We start from the raw sequence: 12,020 nt of genomic DNA, 5'->3' as shown, positions 1-12,020 counted from the left end.
ATCCAAAGTATTTCATAAACAAATACATTTATGATAGAGGCTTCAATAACTTACCTTCCCTTGGCAAACCAACATACACCCACATGAATAAATGTGCAGAAGAGAATTCTGGTCCAGAACAAAAATGTGAAATGTCTATTCTGCTCAGAAATAACAGGAACTCTTTCATCTACAAGTGTGCTGGTCTCACCGAGCCAGTATAGAGAAGGGAATTCCGTAAGTCTAGCTTGCTAATGTGCCTTTCAAATATGTTCAAAGTAACCTAGGAGCCAAATGGTGAACCTATCTCCTTCCTGAGCTCAGGACATAGACCAATAGGATCCAGAGCAAAGATTATCTCCTTACAGTTTCATATTCTACCATGAACATTCACTTGTACTTTGCATTCTTATCCAAAATATATCTGCTTTGATTAAATGTACAACTGTTTTCTTCCCCAAATTATCAGGTAAAATTAGCATTCTTGGGAAGTAAATTTTTCCAATGGCTTTATGTCCTTCTGGAATTCTTATCATATACTCTCAGTTGAAATATTTCATTTTGAAAAACAATGGATAGAGATGATCAAATATGAAACCAGGAAACAGAAAGCTTTTATCAGGATATTGGCTCATTGTCAGTTTGACGAATATTTAATTGAAAGGCTTCTATGTGTCAAGCACTACATTATAAGGCTTGTCATCCTGGTTCCATCCTTGATTAATATGAACGCAAGGACCTTAGAACCCAGTGGAGTAAAACCAGAATAAGTGACTTCTCCCCCAAGAGACTGGAAATAGCATGGTATCCACAAAAGATAAATGCTGGGGAGGGGAATTCAGGCAAGCTATCCATTAAAAGTTATTCTAGGGCTAGGCTTGAGTGACACAGCACTTGCCTAGTGCAGGTGAGGCACTGGGTTCGATCCTCAGCACCACATAAAAAGAGATTAAATTCTAAAAAAAAAAGTTATGCTAGTCACTCCACACCCACATGATCTAGTACATATATTTTATGATTAAGAAATTATGTTTAATAAAGCCCTTTTATAATTTTAACAAAAATCTATACTGTTAACAGGTCTACATTTGTGCATTAGTTTCCCATTTATATCTTTCTCTTTAGCTTTTTATAAAATTTCTCTTTGAAGATGCTAACCAATCCCAACTGTTCTAAAGGAAAAAAAGAGTAAGCAATGTCCTTTCATGCTCTAGCCCAAAAGAATGAATAAAGGAACATATGTGGCTCCTGAGTCAGCCTTCTTTCTCCTTTAGGTACATGGAAACTGAATAGAACTTTACAATAATACACAAAAACACCTGGATGGAACAACTCCTTTTCTCCAGCTCAAGCCACAGGCAGGAATTTACCTTCAGTTTTAGCCCAGATTTCCTCTAGAGGAGGCGCTGTTATCAATGGAGCAGTCTCCTCCACTGTGGAGTGCTTGTACCTCACAAAATAGATCAAGTATTGGATATCATCAAGCATGGCAGCCTCTTCAAATATGTTACTTTCCTTTATTCCTATGTCTCTAATATCATTCACACGATTATCAAGCATTTGCTCTGCTACGCTCAAAATGTGTGACTCAGAGGCACGGAAGACCTTATCTAGAACATTTTCCACGTTATAGGGCAGGCTCTCCTGCTGTGCCGACTTCAGCTTTAATAACATTTCCTGCAACATGGCTTCCAGTTCTTGGACATCAAAGTACTTCAGGAAGCGTTGCAAGGACTTTTGTTCTGTAAAGAAGCTGCGGATTATGGGCAAGCCTTCCTCCTGATCGCTAAGCTCTGGCTTTAGGGCTACATGTGGACTCTGTGGGAGTATATTATCTTCAAGGTCTGCAGAAGCAGGACCCTGGCTTTCTGCATCTGTGATATGCCCTATGTCCTCAAGGTCCTCTTTTGAGATTTCTTTTCCAGTAGCCTTTTCTGTAGACCCTGAAGTGTTCAGATGTTCCTTAGGGTTGCCTTTTTCAAGATGGTCAGAATCTTTATCCTGAAATAATTCACTTATCCCTGAAGTCTGAGTGTTTTCCTCATCACTTCCGTCAAAAAGTCCCTGGGCTTCCTCATCTGCCAGAGGACTTTCCTCCTTTCCCATTTCCATATCACCTCATTCCTTGTCCATCATGTCTACCCTTTTGGCTGTGGTTTCACTTTTCTTAAAAATCTCCCAAATTATACTCATTTCTTGTTTGTTTTCTTTGGTTTCTAGATCAGGATTGATAGTCTCTAAAATTGCTTTCTCAAGAACGTGCTGGTTAACATTCTGAATCCCAGAATGTTTTTCTTTTGACTGTTTTGCACTTACAGCATTTTCATCCTCCAGTAGCTCTTCAGGGGGATAATAATCCTCTTCTATTGCTGCTGGCCTTTTGGTATGGAGACCCGGTACTTCTACCTCATCAGTTTGCTCTGTTTTTTTAATTTCCTGTGTCCCCTGTGTTGCCTTATGCTGAATCAATTCTTCAGCCGAGGACTGCTCTTTACACTCGTCCTTGGAAAGCCCTATCTTCTCATTTACATGACTAACTGTAACAATCACATCTCTTTCTTGTTGCCAAGAAAGATTTTTTCCAGGACTGGTGACCTCTTCTTCCGGATCTCTTAACAAACCAATTCCATCTGGAGAGGAGAATCCAGATTGATTTTCAGTTTTCTGAACTAGTCCCTCTTTAATTTCCCGAGGTTGATGCTCCACTGAGTCTATGTGCAGGGTTGGTGTATTTACTGAACCTGGATCCTCCATTCCATCTTTGGATGCATCATTTTGATTATCTCCCAGGAATGTTGCAATACCCAAAGATTCTGGTGGTTTACTCTGTTCTTGGGTCATCAGACTCCCTACAGCTTTATGTAGAGATTTATTCTCTAAACTATCTTCCAAAATCTTCTCTCCAGGTGAAGAGAGTTCTTCATTCACTTCTTTTGAGTCTTTTGAGATATGGATAACTGCTTCTTTTATGTCATTCTCTTTGTTTTTAAAGGCTGATTTTAATGTGTTCTTGCCCTTTTCAACAGCTGGCAATGAGCTGAGCTTATTGCTTTGGGGAGAAGTATACGCAATCATCCCTTCTATCTTCTCATCCTCTAATTCTGAAACATCTTGCATCAGGTGCTTCTTAGGCTCCTGAACATCTGTCTCTTTTCCTTTAATATGAAGTTCGATGTCCACTTTTGGCTCTTCTTCATTATCTGTCTTAGAGGTTTCCACAAAAAGACCATATTTTGCACTTTCAGGATAAATATAATCTGTTGCTGCTTTTTTTCTTCTGTTTCTTATCTGGAAGTAAAGCTTCCTCATCTTCTTTTTCTTCTTCTGAATAAGAATTCCCCAAATCCATCATATCTGTTTTCTCATCACCACCTGTGCCAATAAATAAAGTATCCTCCAAGGTTGTCAGTATATTTTTATCATCATCCTTGATGCCTGGGGGCAGAGTTACCTCAACCTTATCTTCTTCATTTGAATTCTGCTCTTCACCTATTGAATATTTCTCTACTCCAAACTCCACTGGGAATTTCATGCCTTTTTCACTTATAAAGGTTAGTAATGGGAGCTCCCCAAAGCTTTCCTCATTCTCCGCTTCTTCCTTATCAAATGCATAATAATCAGCATCCAATTCCTCATCATCAAAATCATCTTCTAATGAAGTCACCAGTCTGGTCGTCTCATCATCAGACACAAGTGCATCAGCAGTAGAGCCAAATTTGGTTTTCAAGTCTAATGTCATTTCTTTTTTCAAAAGCATATAAGCATCAGTCTTCTGTTCGTTTGAGACCTGAGAACTGTTGCTGGTTTTGTTGTTTTCACTTTCTGGCACTTTCAATTCATCTTGTAGTATTTCTTCAAAGGGTTCAAATGAAGTTTGTTCACCCTGAGCATTATCTGTTTGACTATCTGCATGAGGATGATTCTTCTGAGCCAAAAATTGTTCCTCAAGATCCATAGTGTTTTCTGAGAATGCACTTTCAATTTGCTCTGAGTTTGCTACTACTGGTTTAGGTTCAGGTTCAACGTCCTGGGAGACTTCAGGATATTGTTTCACTTTTTCTATAGCTTTTTCAGAATCTTCATTTGCAGAATCATACAATTCCAAAAATCCTAGAAGTTCTTCTACATTATAATTATCAAAATCATCTCTTCCACCATCAAAACAGACAAAATCTGTCTCCTGTAAGGAAAAGGAAAACATTAGTGTGTCAATAACAAAGTGTCACAAAAGCAAACTCATCCACGCTCCCAAATTCAGGATTGGTTCTAAAGAATCTTTGGGGTCAACCAGATTACCCTCCTCCAACCCCCATTGGCTAACTCCTTCTATGGCTGAGTAAATCTGTCTTTTTCTAGACTACAGTGTTAGAAAGTCTATTCTTTCTTTCTTTTTTTAACATGGGTCATATTCTTTAAAAAGCATAATGAGTAAAAATGGTGACAATTTGGTCTCCAACAGACTGACTCTTGGGTCTCTCTCAATTTGCTCTGAGCATAAGTGGGGAAAGGCAAGGTATCACGTATAGGATCCTCCAGCTCTTAATATCTACACCTATGTTTCAGGAATTTAATTCTTAATCATTTGCTCAGGAGAAGCTGGAAGATCCTGTAGCATTGAGAAAGATGAATCAGTTTTAAAGTATCTTACTGAGATACAAGTACATTTGATGGAATAAAAAATGATATTAAGGAGGCTCCTCACATTATTATTACCACAAGAACAAACTGAAAACAAGATTTAACAAGTTATACACCTTCCTCTTCATCAGGGTTTCACAGTCACTAAGACCTCTCTCAGGACTATCTATATATTTATCTAGTCTTCCTTCTTGCCACTAGTAAGCAAATTGACATATAAAAGGAGCCATAGTATGAATGGAATTTTTTTTTAAAAAATTCCATCTCCTAATTAAATCTTCATAATATTCTGTGGGGGTTCTGGGGGTGGGGGAGGCAGTTCAATGTAGTAGGGATGAGTGATTTCCTCTCCCCATCACATGCATTTCTAAGCCATGAGGGATGCAGGTAATGGGAAACATAATGAGAAGGCAGAGTTCAAAACAAATGAGTTCTCTGTAATCAGTGAACTGCTGTCACAGCTTAAATCCCAAGAACTAACTCTCTTTACCAACAATGAAGTCCAACAAGCAACAGAAGTGATTTTATGGCCCCTGAGATTATGAAGAAATCTTAGGAACAGCAACAACAAACAGGATGACTTTTTCCATTCACCCCATCTAATCTAAGAACTATCCTAGCCTAGCAGCTTGCATATTCTACAGCCACTACAAATAGCTGCCCAAAGATGTTTCAATGTTGATGGGCATCAATTACTACACAATTTAAAACTCTAGAAAATAATCAGCTGAAGTGAGAATTCTAGAACATGAAATCCTTTCAGTCACAAAATCAATTTAAGTCAGAGCACAATACAGGAATGCTGTATAAAGGAAGCAGTTGGGGCCTTAAAAGATTTGAGACTGAACATCACCTGAAATGCTCAGGTCCACTTTTCCAAATCTATAACATGACTATGATCCCATATATGACTAAGAATAATAAAACCTTTGTAAGTACGTATTTCTAGCCTAGTATAAAAGTTAGTTTATTAATTTAACCTAAATATACTTAAAATGTCTAATAACTATCCAATGAGTAGTTTTCAAGTTGGAATACCTCCTTTTGCATGTAAAATGAAATTATTTACCTCTTAAATTTAATAGCCAAGTACAAATACATTAAATTATTTATTTTTCACATATAAAACAGAAGAGAAAAGCCCTATAGTTGAGTAAACAGCCTTCTATAAGAATATCTGTTTCAATATATTAGAAAACTCTCAGATTATAATATAATCACCCTTGAATGCCTTTAAAACTTTTTTTATAGGTAGTCTGATTTCAAATGAAAATCTGATACACAAATGTTATAAACACATTATAAAACTTTCAGAAGCAGTTAACTGAATATAAAGGATGGATTTATAAGCCAGTTTACAATTGAGAAAAAAAAAGAAATCCATAACTTACATCTGTCGGAATTTGTAGCTCTTCTTTAGTATATTCACAAACTACCTTGATGAAATCTTTTGGAAAATATCCAAAAATATGGCCAAATATGGCCAAAATATGGCCAACCTATAGTGCAAAAGAGACAAATATGAAATAAATTCTGTACAAGGAATATAAATAAGAGATTCTCAGAATTGGCAGGATATATACACATAATAGATAGGTATATGGTATAACCAAGAAAGAAAGTTGCTATAACAATTACACTGAGATTATTATTCCAAATAAAAACTAAGTACAGAACTGTTAAAACAACATTTCCAACCACTGAAGTTTTCTTTTTTACATTTAGCTTAATTCTCAACACAGAGCATATAAAGTTAAGACTTCTGAAGTAAATAAAAGATCTGCATAGGAGATTATTATATTATATGGTTAAAACTATATAAATCAAAGCTGGTTATAAATGCAATTCCAAATAACCTCTAGCAAGAATTTACCTGTACATTTTGTAGCATTGCTCATAAACCAATATTTATGTCTTTCTTAACCAATACACAACAGTCATGAAAATTAATAAGTGAAAACAATACAAAATCTCTAAAATGTATTACCACTATAGCAAATGTATTGATAGTATATGCTTTCCTAGCTTTTTCCAAATCTACTTTTACAAGTACTTGGGGAGAAAATAAAATTACAATATAATGCATACTAAACCACATATCAAGCTTCAGTTTCACCCAAAATAAATCCTCTGCAGAAAAGAACCCCATTTATTTTCAGCACCAACAGCTAAATTATATGAAGTTACATAAAGTGTACAAAAGGTATATAAAGTTCCCCTTGAGAAAGACACTCTTATTACTAACTACTGACTAAAAGGAACAGAAGATTCTTGCCAATAATTAAAGGAAACTGATAGGCAAATCAAACGCCCAAAAAAGAAAATTAAAAAAGGCATCTTATCACTAACTCTAAAATATCCCAATTCATGAATGTTCTTGTTATATCTAGAAACCATCTGAGAGCCAGTATTAGTGGTATAATACTGCCATGAAGATTAGATAAGATGGAGCAATTAAAAGCTTCATCACTGGCAGATAAAGTCTGAGACTCTAGAAAACCAACAACATTGCAGAATGAAAACTAAAAACTCAAAAAGAGAATCATTTTGAAAACTAAAGAGTTTTTAATTTCCTAAGTATAACATTCATGACATGAGAGGTGAGTCTGAGGGGAAATACACTTTTCCTTCTGATGAAAATTCTATTAAGGTTAAATTTGGAAAAGGAAAAAAAAAACAGAGATGTATGGAGAAAGGAAACACATTTATCTCTTCTTAATCTGTGTCAATTGAGACCATAGATTATATAAAGCTCCATAATTACACACTGGGTGGTATCCCATTTCTTGTGATATGAAAAAAAAAATGATGCAGAATCACGGAGGCTCATGACTGGAAATTATTTTTATACCTAATTTTGCTTCTATACATCATCCCTGCCAAGATGCTGCTGATTTGATTTGTGGGTGGGGAGCAAAGAACTGCCACAAGAGAACAAATTCTGCATAAGATACTATCAGAACAAATGTACTTAAGTGCCCCTGCCCTGAAAGAAAATATTCAAAAGGAAGATGGATTAGACAGGGGTCCTTTCCTAACTGAGTTTTTCACTTCATAGGGAGCTAAGATAAAACACAACCTGACTGAAGGCAAAGAAGACAAATGAATGCCACAGGAGCAATGCAAACAAAATGCCACCCAAACACTCATCAGTCGGCAAAGATCCTTTCTGGTCAGGTGCTGAAATCAGGGCTCCTCAGGAAGATAGGATGAGTGCTGCCACCCAGAATGGCAAGAGTCCTAGGGATGAATATAGTTAACAGGCTACAATGTGACAGGAGAAAATGTAAATCAAGCCCATTTATCCAAAAGCTCAAAGAAGGGGAGAAAGACGACTACTGTATGAAAAATGCCACTTAGGTACATGGAAAAACAGTTCCAATTTTAAAGATTATGAATCCTATTTGGTATACTTGAAAGAAACAATAGATGGTTCTTTATATGGAGTACTGCAACTGGGACTCTGTCTAAATATAAAGTTTGTACCTAAAGGCACCAAATTTCAAGATCATTCCCTAAGAATCAGAAATGGCAACAAAATGAAACTAGTTTTCCCATAGGGATTACTCTTATTTTCTGTCTTATTTTCTGCTGTGTGGTATTTTATTTAGGGTGAGAACTTTCAGGGATGCAACCTGGAATGTCTCTAAACTGGAACATTTCTACAGTCATCAAAGACCCTTGCTACTATTTTAAGTAAACAATCCACATATCACATTTTTTTAAATGAAAAGGACAATACACATAAGTCTCTCAATGAAGTCACTCCTAGGGAATCTCCCCATTTAAAATATCAAAGCATGATATAAACAATGTCATGTCTTTCATCAGAAGATCCATACAACTGGCTAGAAGTAGAACCCCTGGGGGAACCTTCAGGCATAGATTATAGGAAAAGCAGGAAATGGATGACCCAGAAGTTGCAAAAAAGAAAAAAAAAAGCACATAATGAACATAATATTCTGCTTTTTTAGAGTAAAAACAGCACAAATGATTAGGTAAAATACACAAAAAAAATCAACTTTAAATATGCATGCCTGAGTTACTATCTCAGACTTAATTTACAGGATTAACTCTAATGTCCATGAATCCTTCCCTTTTTAAGCAGCAAAGCTAAGAATTGTCAGGTTTTCACCATGACAACCTTTATGATGTGTAGAGCCTTCTGGAACTTGATGTGAGGGATAGCAACCACAACCAGTTCAGTTCTGTTTCAGAAAGTCTACTGACTTTCTATGATGTGCCAGGCCTAAGGCATGTTAGGAGCACAGGGCCTGGCAGAGAGGTCAGGTTAACTCTACAAAGACCCCAAGAAATCAGTCATTTAAATCTACACTGCTGAAAAACCCATCAAAAGTAAGAATATAACACCTGTCAAACTTTTACTTACACTTTCGGCCCAAAGTTCTGGTGATACCTCTGCCAGTTTATAGTAGACATATACAGGGTCACCTTTTTCAAAATTCACAAAACGACAATCTGGGCCTCTGAAATCTTCAAGAGCTTCACCTCGGTACATTAACACTGTATATGAACATTGAAAAAAGAAAAACAAACATTAGAACTTGATTTTTCACAATCCACATTGACCCATCAGAAAATATGAATCCCACTATGAACAAAAATCAAGTTTTTCCAGTACTCTCTCACCTGCTCAAAGTATCTAAAATTCTTAGAGATTTTATTGCTATAAAATACAATATTCCCTGCAATTAGACAGGGGAAAAGGAAGCTTCTCTATTTTTCTCTGTGCTGAGAAATAAAAAGCAATGTGGCTACCACCAACCATGGCTGGTTTCAGTGAAACTCTTGGTTCTTTCAGGCCTCATTTTTTTTCTGTTTCATAATCATAAAAAGCTTCATTTTGCAAATATGTAAATCCAAGTGTAGACATGGACAGGCTTAAGTATGGCTTCATGCATAGGTAATAGGGAGGGAAGAGGGAAGAATATCCAGGAACCCCCAAGGGGTTAATTAACTTGAACTAACCGCTAAAAGACATTACCTTTAAGTGGCTGCAAGTGCTACCATGCAGCCGTAAACACTGTCAATTTCATTTGCAGCAGAGTTGCTGTCTCTGTGTTCAGGATCTTGGGTAAATTACCAGGAAATGTATTTTCTCTGAGCAAATATTGTTGACTATATCCAACATTAAGATTGTTTCAAAACATCCTCATTCGTATCAAAAATCAAAAGTGGGTATCCTATCTGACAAGGAACAAGTTTAACCATGAGAAAAGGTCAGGCAATACCTTCATGCTTAAAATGCAGGACTAGAATCACAATTGATCTAGAAACTGGTAGAAGCAACATTTTTCTTTTGGTTGACCAAATACACAGTTTCTGATTTAAGATGAAATGGACAATAGATGTATATAAAAAGCACAAAGAAGAAATGGAAATAACACTTTTTCTAAAAGCCAATTAGCAGTAAAATACACAAGAATGTGTGTTTTATAAAAATATATGTATGAGGAAGAAACACAGATTTGGAGAGGGTAACTTGTTTCTTTGAAGCTAAAATAGGACTATTTTCAAAACTGTCAGCATCCTAATTCATATATAATTAAGAGGCCAACTTTAAGGTGGGGAATTCTCATCACAAGTGGAAATGGCAATGATTCTCTTGTTCCCCCTTAGGTCATAGAGGATTTACAAATTAGTAATATATTAGGTGACAACATAATGCATACTATGGAGCACCTATTTAGTTCTTTTTTTTTTTTTTTTTGGAGCACTTATTTGGAAGGCACACAAGGACACCTGACATACACACCTCACTACTTCCCACAACACAACACAGACCCACCTGTTGTGTTTGGTCACATCTGTTTGGACACAGGCCATTTCTCAAGTTATGTTACCCCACTGAACCTTACCAACACCATGTCTTAGTACTGAGGAAGCATCAGTGATGAGATTGTCCAGGTAGCCCACGTAGGATAGCGCTTGATAGCAAAGAATAGCAAACATTCTACCATGCTGGAAGCCTGATTTTGTTCACCCAAAACTGAAAGGAAATATCAAGGCAGCTGCTTTGCTTTTCTGAGTGTTTATTTACTCCAGCCTTAGGGTTACCTCTAGGAACTGCTTAACATATATTGGAGACATCTTTTTTCTTTATTGGAGTGGAACAAACAATTCAAATTATAAAATTTGTTTTTGGTAACACCAATTTAGGCATAAAGAGCTCAATGGTAAACTTCTTGGCCTTTTTAGCATGAATGCTTTAAAATATGTACTGCTTACAATTTATGGACAACACGGTCATCAAGTTACAAGGTTAGTAGAAACCAAGCAGGAGGCCATAACAAGTATTCTGGGCCAGTAAATATATAGAGGAAAGAGGTTCCAACAACACTAGCGACTGAGTCTAAAACTGAATTGGCTTATAAAAATCTTGGAGTATTTATTATTGTTGTTGCAACAAACCTCTTCATTTGAATCTGAATGGCTACATCCTCCCCACCGCCCACCTCCAATCCAGGACTGGGAAGCAATTCTGTCTGCTTCCTGCGCACAGAAGAGGCTGCAGTTCCTAGGTGGCCGGTGCAGATCCTTGGCCTCTTTCAAAAGCAAAAGATTACTGGACCACCTGCTACCCTACCTCAAATATGAAGGGAGACTTCTATGCACAGAAATGACAGGATTGAAGCAGAGTCAGGGCCGAGACCTCGGAACACATTGCGTGCCTGGACTCGGTGCTCTTCCCAAGCCTAAACTCTAGTCCCTGTTAAAAGGCAAAACCAGCCCAATCCCCAGTGCAGCAAAAGGACAAAGGGGCCAGTGAGCCTTTCCCAAGGAGCCCCACCATCAACCTGCCGCTGGGATTAGGGCCACCGAGCCCTGGAGAGCATCTGCCCTGATACCGCACTGGCCCAGGTCCCTGTGGCGGGGGCAGAAAAGCGCTATGCTACAGCGTGGGGAGCCCTGGGCTCACGGCGTGCAACCCCATCACCCACTGAGATCCTAGGCGAATCCTGGAAGGGAATAAACTGAGAGCTGTCCCTGGGGAATCCTGTTTCCCAACCCCCGCCTCAGTCAGTAGAGAAAAATAAAACGCTGGCAACAAGTGGGAGTCGAAGCCCCCCGCAACCTGAACGGGCTGGCCGGGGCGCCGGCAGAGCCGGAGGGGACACACGCAGGGTCCCAAGGCTCTTGTCACTCCTGCGCCCCACCCGTCGTCCTGCGACCCCCTAGCCCAGCCCACGGGGCTGGGGACTGGGGGGGATCGAAGCCCCATGCAGCCCCGAAGAGCCTCTGCAGAGACCCGGGGCCACACGCCCGCCTGCGCACTCACTGCTGCATTATTCGTCTGCACAGAGTTTGTGCTTCCAGAAGCGCCAGCCGGTGCTGGGGTCCAGTTGGCCCAGCACTCGCCAGAATCGGACAGAGCATGAACA

The 12,020-nt window shown here is 38.3% G+C and overlaps 1 protein-coding gene across 1 annotated transcript in view; it reads right to left on the bottom strand.

Annotated features, from left to right (window-relative positions):
- Positions 1-2,097: 2,097 nt before the first annotated feature.
- The window catches only part of LOC143640121 (leucine-rich repeats and immunoglobulin-like domains protein 1), an 89,344-nt gene continuing 79,421 nt past the window's right edge, over positions 2,098-12,020 (bottom strand). The window contains 2 exon segments of the mRNA XM_077108050.1: positions 2,098-3,303; positions 3,431-4,101. Coding sequence (XP_076964165.1) covers positions 2,098-3,303; positions 3,431-4,101 — 1,877 coding nt within the window.

Source organism: Callospermophilus lateralis, unplaced genomic scaffold (assembly GCF_048772815.1).
Source record: "Callospermophilus lateralis isolate mCalLat2 unplaced genomic scaffold, mCalLat2.hap1 Scaffold_122, whole genome shotgun sequence".
NCBI lineage: Eukaryota > Metazoa > Chordata > Mammalia > Rodentia > Sciuridae > Callospermophilus > Callospermophilus lateralis.
The sequence above is the reverse complement of the archived record's forward strand: the minus strand, read 5'-3'. Positions and strand labels throughout refer to the sequence as shown.